Raw genomic sequence first — 20,159 nt, 5'->3', positions numbered from 1 at the left:
GCTCGGCTTCACTTCTGCACCAGCCGCTCCCTTCCTTCGGTTCTTAGGAAACCTTCTGAGCCTCAGAACCACGCAGTTGCCTGCCTGTCTGGCATCCACATTCGGATGTGCCAGAGTGCCTCAGACCGGGCCTGTCCAAAGTGAAGTCATTTCAGCTCCAGAATCGAACGTCACGTCATACTCCAGCCACCGAGTTTCACTCCCTCCTTCCCACCTGCCCATTTTTCCTGGTTTCTGCTTTCTTACCTCAGCCTGCTCCACTTGTCACCGCATGGCTGCTACCTGGTCCAGGCTGTCCCCGGCGAGAGCTGACTCACCACACAAGTTTCTGCCGGGCTCACCTCTGACCTTTTTCCTCCTATCCTCCTGTAGTCTGTGTAACTATTTGCTGGAGACTCAGATTCTGTGTAAACAAAGCTCCTTAAACCGTAGGTCGCAGCCCCACTTGTAACTGAAGGTGGAGGCTGTGAGAAAATGTGTGTCCTTACACCCACAGAGGCGTGTAGTTCTCGCCCCCCATCAAAGAGGCTTCTCTGCCCCAGATGGAAACCATCACAGAAAGCCACAGCAGTCGAAGTGCAGGGCTGGGGAGCTCAGTCCCAGCCCACGCATCTGCGGCACAGCTCCCGAGGCACAGCTCCCGCTGTACGCTCTGGGATCCCTGCGAAGACGGAGTGGGAAGCCTGTAAGACGGAGGATCAGGGAGCTGCCCGCGACATTGCATCTCCTAGTGATGTCAGCAGCTACGCCAGGAAGTCTCACCAGCGTGGCTGCCTGAACATGGGCTGACCAAGGGCGAGAGCAATGGGCATGCCACGGTGGAAGGAGGGAAGGCCAGGAGGAGGCCGCAGACCCTAACAAAGACACGGGCAGCTGAGGAACTTAGGAGCACACACACGTAGGTGCACATGGCAACAGCTAATAAAAAAAAAGACTGTGAATCTGAGAGAGAGCAAGGAGGGTTTGGAGAGGGTTTGGAGGGAGGAAAACTGTCCACAGTGAGAGGTTCTGAACACACAGCAATCAAAGTTTAGCTCGAAGCAGACGCCTGATGAGTTCAGGTGTTTCTGGCGGCCTCACCTGCGTGGCATGGCATGACGTCACTGCAGCCTCGGTTCTGAAGACAGCACACATGTGCCGTCATGCTGTGCAGCACATTGGAAGATGCCTGACATGCCTGAGCTGGGGTTCAAGGCCGTCGGGCTCCACGCTGCAGCCGCCTCCAGGGCCAGAAGGGCTTCCACAGGAAATAGTTGGAAAGCCTTCCTCTCTCGTCATTCCTCAGCTTGTAGCCAAACAGTACAGCCTGAGTCTGTTGTGTGGGGCAAGCACCTCCTCCTTGGGAATATAGATTTACCTTCCTCGTCAATAAAGAGCAAGTTACAGGCACGCCGGAGTACCGCTCCTTTCCGATTTAATAGTGAAAGCTTGATGGATATGCCTGCTTCGTCTGCCTGTGTCTGGGTCTCATAGAAACTGCTGGAGAGAAAAAGAGTTGAGTAAAAGTTTGAGAAGCCCCGACACAGGTCCTCATTGGCCTCTTAAAGCCCTCAGTGGCATCTGCTTTCGGGATAAATCGAGACGGCCCTCATGCTGGCAGGGCTCTGCCTTCCGGTGAGGCGGGGCCTCCCCAGCTGGGTTCTGAGTCTGCACTGGATGGCCGCAGCACCCCTATGGCTTGCCTCCCTGCTCTGCACTCTACTGAGTATGCAGACCTCGTCCTGCGAGCCCTGCCTGCCCTCTAGCTGTCTCCCACACCAGCAGCACAGACCTTCAGCCTTAGCAGATGCTGCCTTTTCCAGGAAGCCTTCCCTGATCCCGCCAAACCAGGCAAGGGGTTCTGCTTATTGGAGAGTTTGGCCTACTGCGGTTTGCCCTTCTGCCTATCCTTTATCCCAGAAGACTGCCAGGTCCCTTGGGGGCACCTGTGAATGGTCTCATCGTCGGCGCGTGGCTCACTCATGGTGCGCTATGTGTTGGCATCTCTCTTGCCTTTAGTGTTGTGTAATACTTCATTACACACACACACACACACCACAGCTGATAGACCCAGCTCCTGGTCATTTGGGTTGCTTGGCGACTAATAATGCTGCGGGGAATATTTCGAGTTGCTGCCTTCAGTCCTTGGGGCCTCTGCCTGAGGGTGGAGTTGGTGATGTGTGTGATGTAGGGGTTCTGGTCCTAACTCAATCGGGGGAACTGCTCTCCTCTAAAGCATGGTTTTATGTTTCCGTCAGAGCTGCCCAGGCTTTCAGTTGGCTTGTTTGTTTGTTTGTTTTGTGTGTGTTGGGGGGCAGGCGTTGGATGGGTGGTCTACATCTGTATGTTCGTACGTATAGAGCAGACATGGCGTGCCACAGCAGGTGTGTGGGTGTCTAATGGCAGCCTTTGGGAGTCAGCCTCCGCAGGCTTGTGGAGCTTGGGGGCGAGAGTGAGGTGCTGAGGGCTGTATGGGTGAGAGCACCTGTGCCCCGGAGCTGCCTCACTCGCCCTTTCAGTTTCTTGACACCCCACCAGCCCTTAGTCCTCCTGCTCCCCATTGCTGTGTTCCTGCGTTAGCCATCCTACCGTCCGTCCCCTCAGGTGTGAGCTTTGCAAGCGCCTTCCCGTTCTGTGACTTGCCTCTGCAGTCTCTTGATTTTCATAGGAAGCACGAGAGATTTTAATTTAGTGAGTTGTTTCTTTGAATGTGTGTCTGTGCGGCATGCGTTTGCGTTTGCGTGTGTGTGTGTGTGTGTGTGTGTGTGTGTGTGTGTGTGGGCATGTATGTGTGCCTGCCTATGTATGGGTATGAAGGGCTGAGGCTGACGAGATTATCACCGGGTTCCTTTTGGCTGGTCCAGCCTCCTGGTGTGCTCCAGGGATCCCTTGCCTTGGCCTTCCTAGCGCTGGAGCTGAAAGGTCCACCAGCATGTGTGAGGGGGTTGGAGATCTGGGTGCCAGGACCTCTCTGCTCACAGATAACCGCCGGCCATGTTTTCTGCTGAGTTCCAGGCTTTTATTTCTTCTCTACAGGCATTGATTGGCTTTGGAGTCAATATGGCATGTGTTGTAAAGCCCTCCTCATTCTTTTACATCCGTGTGTGTGTGTAGGGCTGTCCCTGCTCCATTGACGGATCTCAGCATCCTTGTTGAAATCCCTTGACCGTAGGTGTGACTCTGCCTATTGGTCTATGTGGTTGCCTCTCGTTCAATACCAAAGTGTGATGACTCCACATTTGTAATTAACTTTAATAGTGGTGATGTGAATCATCAAAGTTCATTCGCCTCTTTCAGGTCTGAGACACATTCAGTTTTCTTTGCTTTGCAGAGCCGATGGCTTGACCAGCGGCCTCCCGGGTGGGGTGGCTCTGCTACAGGCACAGCAGCCGATGCGCTCTAGGCTTCCCTGCTACTTGCAGCCTCTGTGGCTGCCCATTTGGCTTTTTTTTTTTTTTTTCCCCAAATAGGATCTTGCTATGCAACCCAGGCTAACCTCCAACTCAACTGTGTGGCTCAGGCTGGGTATCTCTTTTTTTCTTTAAAAACTATTTTTGTTAATTTTTTTAGCATTTCGTGCATGTGTACAGTCCGTGCTAACCATCTTCATCCCTCCCCTCTCCCTAACTCCTCCCAGGTCATCCCCCATCTCCCAGCTCCAGCTTTGGGTTGAGGCTCCATCCTCCTGCCTCAGCCTTCGGTGCTGCAGCTGGCGCCCTGCCTGCCACACCGGGCCTGGCTCGCTGGCAACTGTTAATTTGCTTCTGTTCCCAGTGTTCATGTCCTAGAGGCCTGCAGCAGCTGCTCCCTGCCCAGCTTTCTTCCTGTACCACCCAGTTCTAACTTTCCTTCAGCCAGGGTCTTGGTCTACACCCCACACCCCCCGCCACACACACACACACACCCCACACACCCCGTCACACACACACACACACACACACACACACACACACACACACACAGACTCTTCTTTTGCTCTGTCAGATTTGCACTGAAAGAGCACTGAGATCTTAATTCCCTTGGAGACCAAGAGGAGAGAGCCCTGGCCACTGGTTGCCCCAAACCTTCTGAGTCTAGTTCAATCTTTTATGAAACTTTCAGGGCCAAGAGCCACTGTCGTTGCCCCTGGGGCCAGGTGGGGACTCGGCAGGCACGGGTACCCGAGGTGGCAGCAGTGTAAGCAGGGCCCTGGCAGAGGCACCGTGGCTCTGTGAACATGGCACCGTCCGCTCGCCTGGACCAGTCTGCTCAGACACGGTGTTACCCCAGAACAGTGCACCCAGACACAGTGAGGTCTGAGGGTAACTCCAGCCCTCCCCAAACTCCTTTCCTTCTGTGGTGAAGAGCGTGCACCCGAGCCTCAGCGTGCCAGGCGTGTTGTCTGAACTTTGGCTCTGGCTCTCTGAGCACTCAACCGCCGTCCTGCTGTTGACAACAGTTGGTTGACACCTAATTCTGTTTGTTACACGTAATGTACGTGATGATAGATACACAGAGCGGAGAGGCCACTTTTGGCTGAGATACACGATTTAGTGTAGAGAGAGAGAGAAAAATCCTCACACAGAGACAGCTAGTGGTACACTAGAGCTTAATTACCATGGCAACGGAGTGACTGGGAAATGACAGCGGTCGGGCAGAAAGTGCTGCAGACAATACGGTTAATCTTATGCACTCGTGATTTAATACGAGGCTGTGAATAACAGCCGTGTGTGCCCTAAGTGTGTTCACGGGTTTTGATAAGTTTAAACTTCTGATACAGAGGCATATATTTTATGGTAGCAAATGAGCAAACAAACCTTTTACACATGCAACTTTTAATGCATTCATGATGTACCTAACTTTGATTAAAAATAATAATAATTCTGCCTCCCAGGTTTATCTGTTCTTTACAAACTGTCAAAAAAAATTAAATCTGCATAAAAGCGGATTTGTACAGGTCAAACTGCCACCGTTTAAGGGTCAAGAATGCATTAGAGACTGCTGACCCTCCCTCCTGCATGCCGGCGGCCAGTTAGGGCACTCAGCCTCCCCTTTGGCTTTCAGGTCAGGAAAGCTGCCTCACACAACCGAGGAGCCAGGTCTGAGCCCAGAAAGCCTGCTTACTTTCACTCTGAAGAAGAAGGGGTTTGTTTGACGACCAGAACTTAAGTAAAGGAAGAAAAACAGACTTCAGGGGCAGAATTAGAAACTGTTTGTAGGTGTCAAGAAAGGAACCAGAGACTTGACTAATTGCCGCTCGGCCTGTCCATGATTTACGATGGAAGAAACGAGTCTGTCTTCAAGCCGTATAATGACCATTTCCCAGTGGGTTGCAGTGTCAGTGGAAAGGGCAGAACAGTAAAACTCCCGGAGAGAACACAGAATACCTGCATGAGCATGGCTGACGTGGCTGGTGCCTTTCAAAAGGCGCTAACTCGGAGGAAAAGGAGGATGAATTGTATTTCAGTCTAACCGCATTGCGTGGAGAGCCTTGTGAAGAAAGGCATGGGTGCCGTCAGAGAAATACGTGCCAGGAGTGCAGCGAGGGCTGGGAGATGGCCCGGCACCTGAGCTCCTGGATGCACAAGCCTGAGGGCCAGCACTGGCCTCAGAACCCGAGTGGATGCCAGCCTGCAGTCCTGTCGTTCAGAGGGCAGACCCCGGGCTCCTCACCACAGGCTGGCTCCCCAGACCAACCTACCCGTGAGTGCCGAGTGCAGCTGAAAGATCCTTCCTGCGTCATCCTCAGGCTTCCCTAGACACAAACGCATTCATGCAAGACACATACTGCACACAGCAGGAAAAACTCTGAGGCGCCTGGAGTAGCAGGTAGAGGAAGTGCAGCCTCTGCTAGCTGGGTGAGCTGCCCGGCCCCTGGGGACAGCTCAGCAGCTCTACAAAACACGGTGACAGGCTTACCAGCTGACCCTGGGTGAGCTGCCCAGCCCCTGGGACAGCTCAGCAGCTCTACAAAACACGGTGACAGGCTTACCAGCTGACCCTGGGTGAGTTGCCCGGCCCCTGGGGACAGCTCAGCAGCTCTACAAAAACACGGTGACCCTGGGGGCTGGGGATGGCTCAGTGGTGAGCACTGGCTGCTCTTCCAGAGGACCCCGGTTCAATTCCCAGCACCCACATGGTGGCTCACAACTGTGTGAAACTCCAGTTCCAGGGGACCAGACTGCACACAGACACACATGCAGGCATAATGCCAAGGCACCATCTGGCCCTGAAGTTTCCTGGTCCAGGTCCATATTCTGCAGAATTGGAAACAGCTGAACACAGTGGCACTCGGCTGTGATCCTCATGCTAGGGAGGGTGAGGCAGGAGGATTGTGAGTCTGAGGCCAGCCTGGGCAGTATACTGGGATCTTTTCTCGATAGAAGGATTGCAAAGGTACAGAGTGTCACAAGTGCAGGCATTCCCCACAGTAGCCAAAAAGCAGCAGGAGCTCACATGCCCACCTGTGGGCTGCTGAGCACAGGGCCTGTTATACAGGGAGATATTTCCTACCCAAGGGAAGGAGTCACGCGCTGACACTCGCATGTGTGACGTCACGTCAGTGAAAGAAGGGCCAGAAACAACGTGTGTGCTGCCATTGTGAAGGAACAGCCAGGAAAGATCTTCCGGGAGGGGCAGAATGCGCTTCTGGCGACAGGGAGGTAGGGGTGGCGCGAGGGGAGAGGACGGCTCTGACTTTGCAGATGGGGACACTAGGTGTGCGAGCCTGGAGGTTATAAACACACTGACTGCAAGTGAGCGCTTTGCTTTAAAATGGTCAATTTCGGGTTGCCGACATTTTGCCTCAATAACTAAATCTTCAGACTGTGGGGTGCCACTAACATGAGCAAACCCGAGGACACTTGCTGGCCAGGGCATGGGGGGCAGCTGGAGCCCTGGCCCCGTGGCACCGGAGCTGTCATCCATGGCCTCCAACTCAGCGCCCCTCCATCAGCCACTGCTGTAAAGAAACAGCTGTGTATTTGGCCACCAAGGGACAGTAAGGAGCCGCTTAGCATCCTCTGGCAGAGGCCTACGCCTGCCAAAGGGAGGCGAGTACATTGTCATGTGAGCACTTACGGAATACTACTCAGCGATGAACAGGGACTGCTGCAGGAGGGGAATGCCACAGGACTGTGGGTGGGACCATGCCGACCCCGAAGGCTGAATGTGTGTTCGTCCTTGTATGAAATTTAAGCAGCAGCAAAACCACCTCCAAAACCATGGAGGTGGTCATAGATGAGGGTGCTCAAGAGAGCCCATTGGGGTCGTTACACAGATGTGCCCGTACGAACAGATGGAACTGGGCCTGTGCATTCATTTACTGTGTAGTGTTTACTTTTAAAACGAAACACTAGCAAAGTTGGAGACAAACAAGAGCCACCGGGGCAGATGTCGGTGAATCGGGGGGAGGGACCGTTTGAGAACCATGAGGTTGCGGGAGGCCTGGGGGGACAGCGGCGCGCCCCAGCTTTGCAGCTGCTGTGGGCTGGAGGGAGGAGGGAAACGGCAGCGGGAGCAGATTTTAGGAAGAAGGACTTTGGAGACCCACCTGGGTAGACGGGAGGCAATGGCTGTTGTGGGACCTGGGGGGAGGGGAGGGGCTTGCGAGCAGAAGCTGTTCAGGAAGGAAGGGTGAGGCAGAGGCACTGGCCGTGGGGGCTGGGCCCCCAGGTGGGTGGCTGGGAAAGCATGGTCCCGGTGACAGGGCATGGAGCAGGACCCCGACAGAACCATTCAAAGCGCTTTAACTAGGAGTCTGTGTGTGAAGACCCTGGGTACAAGCATGCGACTGTTCTGGGCACAGCGAGGAAAAGTGACAGAAGTCTGGAGTTGCTTGTGTATGGATGGCGTGACCTGGGCGAACACCCTACAGGAGAGAGGAAAGGCGGTCAAAGAGAAAAGAGTGCGGAAGGGAGACTACCGCTGTGGCCAGGCCAGAATGAAGCGGTGTCACGAAGGCCAGAGGAAAAGCCAGTGGGGCAGCCAGATACAGGGGAAGAAGAGCTAGGAAGGAAGGGGAGAGATGAAAATGTGCGGGAACGGGCCTGTTGTTGGGGCGAGGGCGGGGACAGAGGCTGAGCACAGCCTCCTAGCCTGGGCTGGCTGGCAGGCACCCAGAGGCCGGAGCCCATGGCAGGGGCAGAGGGAAGGGGGTTATTGGGTTTGTTCAGGGTTTGGGGGGAATAAGGAAAAGGAAGGTTAGGCTAGGGGACACCGTCAGCGAAGTCTAGAAAGCATCTCATTTCTGTATGATTTGCTTCATGAGCCAGACTGTTCCTGCTGGAGACTGGAAGAACCAGGTGAAAGGGATAAAGGCAAACAAACAAAAGTTTAATAGCAAAGAAATAGAAGTTGGGATATCAGCGTCTGGTTGAGTCGTATTTTTTTTTTTTTTTTTTGCATTTTATTTATTCGTTTGTATTTATTTACTTAGAGTCATGTGGTGTGTGTATGGAGGTCAGAAGGCAGCTGGTGAGGGTCGGTTTTCTCCTGCCACGTGGGCCCCAGGGATAGGGCTCCTGTCTTGAGGCTCAGCTGCAGCCCCCTACCTGCCGAGACATCCCAGCCTCTGTTTGATTTCTATCCTGGGCCTGTGACCCGGGCAAGCTTTTCAGTCTCTTGGGGTCCCCTATTTCCTCATCTGCACGCTGGGTACGATGAGACCTACAGTGTCTTGTGTTTCTAAATCCTATGCTTCTTCCCTAGAATGGTTTCTCTGACCCTCCCCCTGCCTGGACCTGCGGGTTTGGTGCAGTGTGGATGCTGCTCACTTCGGGGGCCCAGTGTGGGGGTCTGGCCCCGAGTGCCCCATGCTGTAAGCCTGGCTAACGAAGCTATGCTCCAAGCTATGCTACAACAGTCGCCAGGAAAGCGGAGTCTGGGCAGCGCATTTGTGAAAGGAGCCCTCAGGGACGAGGCTCACATCAGTGAGAGTTTACAGCCGCTCTCTTGAGCAGGCTCAAGTTACACAGATATGTGAAGTAGGCCCCGAGGACAAAGCAGGAACAGAAACAGCAGTGTCTAGCCTTCCAAAACTGTTTCTTGTGTGTGTGTGTGTGTGTGTGTGTGTGTGTGTGAGAGAGAGAGAGAGACTAAGTAAATAAGTATTCTTACAGATGTATGGCGAGTGAGACAGAACATTAAGAAGTGTGTTTCCTGGGCCAACCTTATGCCCCAAGGCTGAAAGAAGGAAGTGCCACTTTGAGCATGGGGGAGCTATCAGTGGTCTCTGAGCGCTTGCTGTCGGCACCCTGATCCCCCCCCCCCCCGGCTCACCCCTGCCCCCCGCGCTTCCAGCTTGGCATTGCTCTTTCTGGAGGGAATGTTCTCTGCTCACATTTCCCCTCGGTCTGAGTCTTCCTAGGGAGCCAGCCTCCAGGGCCTGCAGTGCTGGGCATCGCTGGCACTCGAGGGACCCTGAGGGTTCCCTATGCCTTTCTTTAAGCAGGGGCCTGAGAGTCTGGTGGCAGCCCTTTCCACTGGGGGTGGGGTGGGGGGAGTCTTCTGTGTTTGTCCCTGGCGGGTGCTTGATCCTTAAAAAAGATTCTACTAGAATTTTATTCTGGACAGATTTTACACAACCCAGTAAATTGAAGTACCTTGAAATGGAAGGATGAATGCAGATAGGAGCCATTTTATCAGTATTTTGTATCGGCAAAAGTTTTAAGAGTTTGAGGAGAGGGACAATTTACCCTTTCCTTGCCCTTAAAGGAAAGCTGTTTCTTTTGGAGCACAGACCAGAGGGAGGAGAGCAACTTGAGTTGGCAAAGGCAGGCACTGGGGATGTCAACTATGCCTTGTTAGGGAGAACGGAGCACCCGGGGGATGTGGAACTCGGCTCTTCTGTCTGCGTGGGGTTCTGAACAGTGGCTGGGCGTGGATAAATATAATATATGCCAGCAGGTAGAGGGACCCCAGTCTTTCCATCTCCCTGGCTGATCACTCCTTCCAGGGCCATTACAAAGGTCACCCAAGCCAGTCTTGCCAGTTTTTTGTTTTTGTTTTTGTTTTTTTTTAATGAAAGAGAAGCATGCCACGGTGGAAACCGTGTTGCAGAGGTTGTGAATGGAGGTTGAGAAAGAACTGGTTTAATGTGGCCTCCTTTGAGAGCAGTGATTGATTAACGCCGCCTCTGTTGCTGTTCTTCCAGAGCTGACCTGTCCTGGACACAGCATAACTAACGAAGCCGCTGCAGGATGAGAAGATGGCCGCGCGGCTGCTCGCACCACCAGGCCCTGACAGTTTCAAGCCTTTCACGCCCGAGTCGCTGGCAAACATCGAGAGGCGCATTGCGGAGAGCAAGCTCAAGAAACCACCGAAGGCGGACGGCAGTCACAGGGAGGACGATGAAGACAGCAAACCCAAGCCAAACAGTGACCTGGAGGCAGGGAAGAGTTTGCCTTTCATCTACGGGGACATCCCGCAAGGCCTGGTTGCTGTTCCCCTGGAGGACTTTGACCCATACTATCTGACGCAGAAAGTGAGTGGAGGCCCCGCTGCGGGCCCTCTCTCCCGTCAGGCTGGGGAGAGGGGAAGGAGCCATGGCGAGCCCTTGCTTCTACCTGGCGTCTTTATTTTCCATTTTGTGGCTGCTGAGGGGCACGTTCAGGTCTTCCTACAGGCGGACTCTGTTTTGGCTCCAGCAGGGATTTAAAAAAACCAAACAAAACATGGAGGCTGGGGGCGTGGCTCGGCGGGGGCTGGGGGCGTGGCTCGGCGGAGGCTGGGGGCGTGGCTCGGCGGAGGCTGGGGGCGTGGCTCGGTGGACGGGATGTCCCTGGTTCTGGGAGCTTGAGGAGAAGGAGAGAGCGAGGGGGAAGTGTGGGCACAGATGAAGCAGATCTCTTTATTATCGATCAGAAGGGCACTGCAGTGTGTGGAATTGCCCTGACCCACTCGCTCCAAATGTCGTCCTTGTATGTAAAGGTGATAGGGCAGCAGGCCGGCGCTATGGCGGGCGCCCGCGTGTGCTTTGTGCAGCCCTCCGTTGTGACGCTGCAGTGTTGCCACTGTGGGGCAGAAGCACCGGAGCATGCTGGTCCTGTCAGCCATAGTCTGGATGGAGGTTGGTGGCAAAGCTGGTTCTGCCCCTGCCCCTGAACCAGGTAGAAGGCCAGGCCTCATTTGGCCAAGCGTTCAGACTTCCTGAGCAAGGTCTGACCAGATCCTACGTTTCTGCTACGTTTACTGTAGGAAGTTGTGCAAGAGGAGACCACAGCCTCCTGGTGTGACTCAGTGGCAGTCGGCTGCTGGACTCCTGTCATTGGGTTTTCCCGATAAGGGGATGGGGCGATGGCTTTGTGTAGTTGTGTACCTCAGACAGACATCTCCAGCACACTGTCGTCGTCCACCTGCCTGCCCTTTTAGACTGTGACTGCAGCTGGTAAACTAGAACCTTTTGCTTGTTTGGCTTGTTAGTGGAGCAGAATTAAGGACCTATCCAGGATTGGTGAGCGGGCTCACGGGCACAGCCACCTGCAGGAAGTTTCGTGACCTGAGTGTGATGGCTGGGTTCCTGATGGTGGAAGGACAGAGTGGGGTGCTGTGAGCTGTCCTCTGATCACCTGTGTGCACCCTCCCAACAGTACACACGCACACGCGCACACACACACACACACACACACACACACGCACGTGCATGCATACATACATACGTATCTACATGTACACGCACAGGCATGCATATTGCATAGATACATAAATGAAGTTTCAAGGCACCCTTACCTCGTGGATGACAAAGCGGTCGAGATCTCCTGTGTATGGCACAGCCCTGTCCCCATGTGCTTCCGTCCCAGCTCCCGGCAGCGCCACAGGGAGGAGAGGTAGAGCCAGCAGGCTCAAGTCCTCAGGATTAAAGGATAAAGCATGATAGGATACAGAGGACAGCAGAGCGGAGAGCACTCTTGACTCCGCCGAGACTCACCGCATTTATTATTTATATTTTTCTTTCTTGGTATAAATATCGTCCAAGCCACCACAAATAATTGCAGGGAATAAAGAGCAAAGAAAAACAAACTTTACAAAAAGAATTTGTGACTCCTAGCAAGTCACTTTATTTCTCTGAGCCTAAACCATTTATTTTTCTGTCTTATATGCAAGTTAAATTTCTTTCCCTTAACTGTGACTTAGTTCTCCTTTGTGTCTTTTCTGTTTTCCCTGGGCCTTTCTGTCTCCAGTGCCGTCTTCTGGTGGCCTGGCTCATGACAGGGCTCGTGACAGAGAGCAGGCCTTTGGCTCTCACAGGTGAGCCGGGTGTTCTCCGTGGAGCTCCGTAGGACGGGCTCGTCGTGGCGGGGTCTGCCCGGCACTGCAGCATGTCCCTGTCAGGCAGAGGCAGGTGGATCCCAGGAGCTCACTGGTCAGGCTGCCCGGCTGAGAGGAGGAGCCACGAGAGTGTCTGAAAATAAGATGAGGGGCAGTTAAGGAAGACAGCTGACATCAGCCTCTGGCCAGAAGTGCATGCATGTATGCGTACATACATTCACATGGACTGCACACATACAGTCAACATGCATGAAACATGTACATGCCCATACATACAATCTACATGCACATATACTACACACATGAGAGAGAGGAAGTTTAGCTTTAGACCTTGGCCCTGTCAGAAGGGCAGGGAGTTCCTAAGAATAATTTTAGTTATACTTTTGATAGTCTTTACATCTTTTCCTAAAAATGCTACCATTAAAAAGGTCTAAGCTGGGCAGTGGTGACACGCCTTTAATCTCAGTGCTTGGGCTGAGGCAGGTGGGTCTCTTTGAGTTCAAGGCCAGCCTGGTGTACAGGGGAAGTTCCAGGACAGTCATGACTACACAGAGAAAGCCTGTCTTGAAAAACCAAAAGATAAAAAAATATATAATAATAAATAAAAATAAAGGTCTATGTAGCCATTGTTGCCACATGGCTAATGGCTACTACAAGGTAAACAATTTATGTCAAGAAAGCATTGCTAGCAGTTCAGACATGTTTGTTTTACATGAATCTTTATCTATCTATCTACCTGTTTATAATCTACATACCTGCCTATAATTTGTCTATCTATCTATAATCTATTTGTCTATCTACCTACCTGCCTCTAATCTGTCTGTCTGTCTGTCTGTCTATCTATCTATCTATCTATCTATCTATCTATCTATCTATCTATCTCTCCCCAGCTGCCTATAATCTGCTGTTTGTCTGTGTGCTTGGGACAGGGTCTCATGGGGTAGCCCAACCTGGCCCCACATAAACTCACCATGTAACCACAAGCACCCCTGCCTCTACCTATTGAGTGCTGGGACTGCAGGCTGCTCCAGCAGACACTTGTGAGGTGTTTTGGGCTTGAACCCAGGCTCTGAGCATGGTAGGCAGGCGGTCCTCTAACTTGGCTAAATCTGTATCCAGAGATGCAGCCCTTCTAAATGAGGAATTTTCATTTGATAGCAGCAAGTCTTCCTGCATCACTGGGGCTGGTCCTTCTCACCCACCTCGGTTTGCACGGGCTACGTCAGCATGGCTCCTCCCACAAGGACACACCCTGGAGCATCCCATCAAACCGAAAACTTGTGGAGGAGGAGGTGACTTTGAGCGGGCATTCCCTTCTGTCTGTTTTTCAGGAATTGTCTTAAATGATTCCTGTAGGAAAAACTCTTTCCTCTGGTAGATGACTGTCTTTCCTCAAGCCTCGGTTTATAACTGACCACCACTGAGGAGCTCTGGGTGCTGCAAGCCTCGGACACTGTGACGTTGCATCGCATTGCTCTGGATGCTGGGTTCTGTTTGCTTCCCTCCCTTGCTTTTGACACTTGGTGCTAACACTTCCTCCCTTTGGCCTTCTTGTTTTTCAGTTGTTTGATACAAATAAGTACATTTAAGGAACAGATAGTATTTTGAGTTCTCTTGCTTTAAAAATAGGTCACGTATTTACATGATCAAAATTTCAGGGGCCTTTGGTAAACTGTCCGGCTTTTATACCCAGCCTTCATGTCCCACTCCTTGTCTCCCTGCTGTGGCAATCGTTGGTGGCAGTGTTTTCTGTTGTGTCTTTATATCTGTGCAAGCCATAGCAGATGTGTGTCAGGAACCCGGCCTCAGACACTTGCTCTTGGCTTTCCTCCTGTTGTTTCTTAACTCTTCCTTAACTCTATGGTCTGTCTTCCCTTTGTGTTTATTGTGGGATCTGTTTTGGGTTTTTGTTGTTGTTGTTGTTCAGGTTTTGAGGCAGGCTGGCCCCAGAGCCTCCCGAGTGCTGGGAACACAGCCGTGTGCTGCCACAAGCCATGCTACTTGACTTTTATCAGTGTTGATTCTCAGTTTTTTTCTTCCTTCCTCCAGGAGCTTTTTCTTTCAGAGAACCAAGTCCATGGCTTTTTCGTTCCTGCCTTCAGTGTCTGTCTTCGATACAGAAAATACCATCTGCTGCTTAACAGTAGTTGTTGAGTTTTAAGTGGCCATGTGCATGTTTCTGGTAACTATCTTAAGCAGACGGTAGGGTAGTCTCTGGGTTAAATGGAGGCCCCCCTGCTTAAGTCCCACCCCTTTCCTGTTTCTTAGGCCTGATGACTGACACGGTCTCTGTCCAATGTGCCCTGTTATAAGAAAGTCCTAGAAGCAAAATTTTAAACGATAGGATTGATTTGTCTTTGAGTTCTGTGGTGCACGCCTGTTGCACTGCGCAGTCACAGGCTTCTTAGAGGTCAGCTCACATCAGCATCTGTCTATTCGTCCTTCTACAAAGCGAGGTGCAGGTACTGTCACTGGTAATCATAATGTGGAGGCCTCTGGCATCATCTAACTTTGCTTCCTTACATTAATTACTTCATGGTGTTGATACTTTGTCAAAAGCCAGACTAGCCTTGCACTTTGCCTCAGAGGGTAAGGGTCCTTACCAAAGAACTGACTCCCATGGGCTGTTCTTTGACTTCCACTCAAGAATGCACACACGCACGTGCACACATACACACATAAACACACACATACACACGTAAACACACACACACACACAAATACTTGTTTTAAAGCCAGAGCTATTAGTGGTAGAACCTGCATTAGCTCTTCTCCCTTAATTCCTTTCATTACAACATTCCCAGCTTTTCGCCTTGCTCTGTCCTTAGCCTCAGTTGATGTAAGGACAGACGCAGGAACACAAAGCCAACTCCTTTCTGTTTGTGTCCCTGATCCCTGTGGTTTTACTCACCTGCTTAGGATGAGTAATGAGTGCAGTGCTGAAGCCATGAGGCCATGTGACCTCAGGACGCCTCAGATCACTGACCTCTGGCTCACTGACCTCAGTCCCCCCCAACTCACTGACCTCAGTCCCCCACAACTTACTGACCTCAGTCCCCCCAACTCACTGACCTCAGTCCCCCCAACTCACTGATCTCAGTCCCCCCAACTCACTGACCTCAGTTCCCCCCAACTCACTGACCTCAGTCCCCCCAACTCACTGACCTCAGTCCCCCCAACTCACTGACCTTAGCCCCCCAACTCACTGACCTCAGTCCCCCCAACTCACTGACCTTAGCCCCCCCCCACTGGCCTCAGCTTCCCCACCTAGCTCACTGACCACAGGTACCCCCGGCTTATTGACCTCAGCCCCCCTTTCCCTCACTGACCTCAGGCCCCCCGAATCACTCTCCTCGGTCCCCCTTCCCAGCTCACTGACCTCAGCCCCCCTTTCCCTCACTGGCCTCAGATCCCCCCTCTGGCTCACTGTCCTCAGCCCCCCTTCCCAGATCACTGACCTTAGGTCCCCCTTCCCCTCATTGACCTCAGCCCCCAGCTCACTGTCCTCAGCCCCCCTTCCCAGCTCACTGACCTCAGGTCCCCCGGTTCACTGACCTTAGCCCCCCTTCCCCTCACTGACCTCAGCCCCCCTTCCCCTCACTGACCTCAGCTCCCCCCCCCACTGACCTCAGCCCCCAGCTCACTCTCAGTCCCCATGACTGCTGCCTGCGTGTGCCCTCTGGAGCTGTCGATGGCTCTGTCCACCTCCTGTTACTTTTCAAGGGAAGGTTGCCTCTCTCCCTGACCCCTGCCTGCTGGAATGGCTTAGTGGGAAGAGTGTTGTGTTAGTTCAGGCTCTCCACTGCTGTGAAGAGACACTGACACCACGGCCATCAAGAGCAAACCTTAAGTCGGGGCTGCCCTACACATCACAAGTTTGGCCCGTTGTCATGGCGGGAAGCGTGGAGGCACACAGGCAGCCGTGGTGCTGGGGGAGGAGCTGAGAGTTCTACATGGAGGCCTCAGAGCCCACCCCAGGGACATGCTTCTTCCCACCAGGCCGTGCCTCCCCATGAGCCTGGGGACCACTTTCTTTCGAACCACCACAAGCAGTTCACCGGGAATGGAAAACCTTGGGTTTATTTTCATCTTTTGTCTTTGGTTTGCTCTCGACCAAGTCAAATGGCCCAGGCCTTGGTTTCTCACCTGTGCACAGATGTGGTAGAGTGGGCACATGTGCGTGTCTGTGCGTGTTTTCATGTCACCTTTGAGCTGTGTTTGAGCTCTCTGCCCCTCTGTGTTTCCCACCCTGGTCCTCTTCTTGGACCGCTCTCCCTTTCACCTCAGCTGATGGCGTCCCTCCCACTGCCCGGGCCCCGCCACACACTCCTTCTTCCGAGGCCTAACTCCTGCTTCCACACCTGACCTGAGTGAGTCCACTCCTTCTGCGTTTCTCTAACAGTCTGTCTTCAGCCCACCGGGGTAGAGAAGCTGATTTCAGGTGTCATCTGGACACGAGTGGAGGGTCCCTCTGTGTCCACCCCTTACCGTGGTGCTCCTCACTTTGTCAGTGACGGACGGAGCCCTCCGCTCCTGAAAATGCAAATCTCTCTCTCTTTCTCTCTCTCTCTCTCTCTCTCTCTCTCTCTCTCTCTCTCTCTCTCACGCACGCACGCACGCACGCACACGCACACAGGTTCCCTGGGCCTCGGCAGATGCTCCTTTCCAAATCTGTTTTGCATGTGTCAACAGGTATGCAGAGCCAGGCTGTTGAGGACGGTTCATGCTGTGTCATGGGTGTGACTGAAGTGGTTCCGTTGCACATCTTTGCACATTAAGCGTAGATGTTTAAAATTAAAGGTGCATATTTTAAAACTTCAAAAGTTTATTTTGTCATTAATAGGTTTGTTTTTTTTTCTTAATGATAGAGGAAAGTGAAATGGTGTTTCAGTTTTTCTTCGGTGAGGCAGTGAGGGGTTCACTCTCGGGCCTGGCTGATGGGCGGACACTGGGCTCCCCGTGTGCCAGTGTGTGGTTATGGCTCCAGAAGGGACGCATGCGCCTCAGCAGGTCTCTCCTTCTTGGCCTTAGCAGTTTACTGAGGGCCGGGTCGTTTCTGATCCTGTCCCATCCAGCGCCAGGCAGCCTTTGGCGAGCCGCCTAGCCGCAGGGTCTCCGGTTTCTCTAGTCCATTAAGTGAGGCTGTGCTAAGACTGGCTGAGCCTGGCGGTTCCTCGGTGTGAGCTCCCTGTGGGCAGCATGTGCTCCTCTCACCCTGCTCCCTTTCCGTCATAGCACCCAACACTGCCTTGTGGGGCTTTGGCTGGTTCTCCTTCATCTCTCTTCAGCAGCCAACGCGCGGCCTGCTGTCCAGTAGCGACCCATCAGTATTTGCTGAGTGGGCGAGGACCTTTGGAGAGAACTCAAAGGAAAACAGCACGTGCTTTCTGAGCGACGGCAACAGGGTCTTTACGTGAAAGTTTTCCAAAGTGAACTGAACTCTCTCGGTAGGGAAGACTAGTCACCATGATATTTCTTTCTCAAAAAAAAAAAAAAAAGGTTTTGCTTAGGTGCTGAGGAGTAGATAAAAAAAATCGGTTTATTGATGATTTAGAGAGGTTGGTAGAGGCTGGGTCACTGTGGGGGCCCAGCATACTCTCCACGCTATGATGACTTAGAGAGGTTGGAAGAGGCTGGTCACTGTGGGGGCCCAGCATACTCTCCACGCTATGATGACTTAGAGAGGTTGGTAGAGGCTGGTCACTGTGGGGCCCAGCATACTCTCCATGCTATGATGACTTAGAGAGGTTGGTAGAGGCTGGTCACTGTGGGGGCCCAGCATACTCTCCACGCTATTCACAGAGCCTGAGAGTTAGGAAGGACCTTGTCAAAGTCATTACTAGTTTCTGCTCTCCAGTGCCTCAGTGTTTGCCGGTTTGCTGGCCAGACAAGCCTGCAGCCATGTCCACCCCACGAAGTGCTTTTCTCCTGGTGCTATTAGCTTTTAATAAGTGACCATGAGAAGAGGGAAGCGGATGAGGAATACCTGCCGTGTGGGCGGCCTCACCAGAAATGCTCGTTTTCATTCAGAGAGTACTTCTTGGGCAGAGCATTCAGACTGAATAAAACCCAGTCTCCACCCCGAAGCAGCCTGCAGGGCAGCGGCTTGCAGGGGGTAGTAGGTGGGAGGAAGGGTTTGTGATGACTGTGGGCAAGAGGGCGCCAGGATGATTTTATAGCAAGAGCAGGACTTGAATTAGGCTTCGGACCTCGGAGATGAGGGATGAACTTTGAAGGGCAGAGAGCACAATGGGAGTAGACGGGCAGAGGCCCGCTGTGCAAGAAGAGCCCGTTTGCCTAGCACAAGCGGGAACCAGAGAGACTGAGGTGCGGTGGGAAAGAGGTCGAGGCTGTGAGGCCCACACGTGTGCCCTTCCGTATAGTCGGCGGAGAGCTGTTGAGGACATTATGTGGACGAACGGGTTTGTGACGACAGCTGGCTTGAGGGGGCGAACGTGTCGCCGACATGCAGGACACACAGAGGGAAAGAGACTAGACAGGGACCCTCCCAGAAGTAACAGGACACACAGAGGGACAGAGACTGGACCGGGACCCTCCGGGGAGTAATGGGGAACAGGTGAAGGCAGGAGTTAAGGTAGAGATTACGGTTGTCTGTTTCTGTGCATGGGACTGCAGCATGTTTTAGGGTCAGCCTGAGCCATGAGGATGCTAACACCCTCTCCTCCCTCCGATGAGAGCCTGGAGTGCACTGAGCAAGCCCACTGAGCACAGACAGCCAGGGTGCTCCTAAATGGCAGGATGGGTCTGCTCCTGCCGTGACGTCTGCCGGATCCTCTTTCAGGCTGAACGCTACGCAAATTTTTCTTCAATAAAAGTTGGCCTGTTGGTTCCTGTAGTGATGGTGACCTTTAGAGGATGGGGGTTCTCCGTGATCATGCTGACCGTTTCCCGGGATGGTTAACTTCGTTTCAGCGCTGTAGTCCAGGGGGGCGAGGCTATCTTTCCTGTATGCGGGCTTCTGCTTGCTTCTGACGTCACATGGACGCTGTAGGTGTCTCCTTACACACAACCTGGCTGACACAAGTCACTTCTGTTAGCTGTGGTTCCCAAAGGAAACTGCGGCTGTCTGACTGCGGCTCTGAGGACGTGTGTTTCCTGTGCGCCGCTGACACCCGCACCTTGGCCTGTGCGATCCCGTTTGCACAGAGAACTCTTCTGCTCGCAGAGGACTGGGGTGTCTGCCCGTCTGCCATTTGGGACTAGGTCCTCTCCTGCCTTTGCCTCAGGGCTGTTGTGCCGTTGGCCATGGGCTAACTGTTCTTCTGCGGTTTTCATCCTCTCCCCTGGGGTTGCTCACCCTGTCTGTGGACATAGGCAACGCCTCTTCCACCTCATGAATCTCTGCAGAGCAAAGGTTTCTCAGGCCCTCAGGAACTATGGTGGAGCCTTGACCGCTCCGTCCCCGCAGCCTCACCATTCCCACAGAGATGGGGGAGGTTCTGCAGGTCCTCTCTCACCGAGCCTCTCAGGGGACTAGTTATGGCTCTTTACTTCTCTGATAGCTCAGGCTTGTTTCCCTTTCTTCCTCTTCTCCCTCTGCCTTTCCCTTCAGTCTTGGCCATGTTTTCACTCGGCGCTTACCCTCAGTGACCTCACCCTGTCTCAGGACGGGGCCTCCGACTGTGTACTTTAGCCTGGGTTGCTTTTTCAGGCCTGGTTTTCCTTTCTGGGTTGCAGGTTCCCAGATGCCCCTGTGGGTTCCCCGAAAGTGACCAGTGTGCTTGCATTTGGCTGTTTCCCCTCAAGCACCTTACTGTTGTCTTTGATAGCAACACCAATATTCCACACACACATGTGTCTGTGACATCTGAGGTTGCCAGTCAGAATGTGGGTATGATGATGTTTTTTTTTTCTTTCCCTTTTTTAGTTGCTTATGTGAATGCGTGTTTGGCCTGCATGTATGTTTGTGCACC

At 52.9% G+C, this 20,159-nt stretch overlaps 1 protein-coding gene across 7 annotated transcripts in view; it reads left to right on the top strand.

Annotated features, from left to right (window-relative positions):
• Scn8a (sodium voltage-gated channel alpha subunit 8) overlaps window positions 1-20,159 on the top strand; it is a 156,202-nt gene that overhangs the window by 47,438 nt on the left and 88,605 nt on the right. For all 7 annotated transcript variants that reach the window (XM_060388586.1, XM_060388587.1, XM_060388591.1 and 4 more), the window contains exon 2: window positions 10,112-10,441. In XM_060388586.1, the coding sequence (XP_060244569.1) occupies window positions 10,166-10,441 (276 nt within the window). In that variant the 5' untranslated portion in view covers window positions 10,112-10,165. The remainder of the gene's footprint in view (window positions 1-10,111; window positions 10,442-20,159) is intronic.

This window comes from Meriones unguiculatus, chromosome 8, assembly GCF_030254825.1.
Source record: "Meriones unguiculatus strain TT.TT164.6M chromosome 8, Bangor_MerUng_6.1, whole genome shotgun sequence".
Classification (NCBI taxonomy): Eukaryota; Metazoa; Chordata; class Mammalia; order Rodentia; family Muridae; genus Meriones; species Meriones unguiculatus.
Note: the sequence above shows the minus strand (reverse complement) of the source record. Positions and strands in the feature narration are given on the sequence as shown.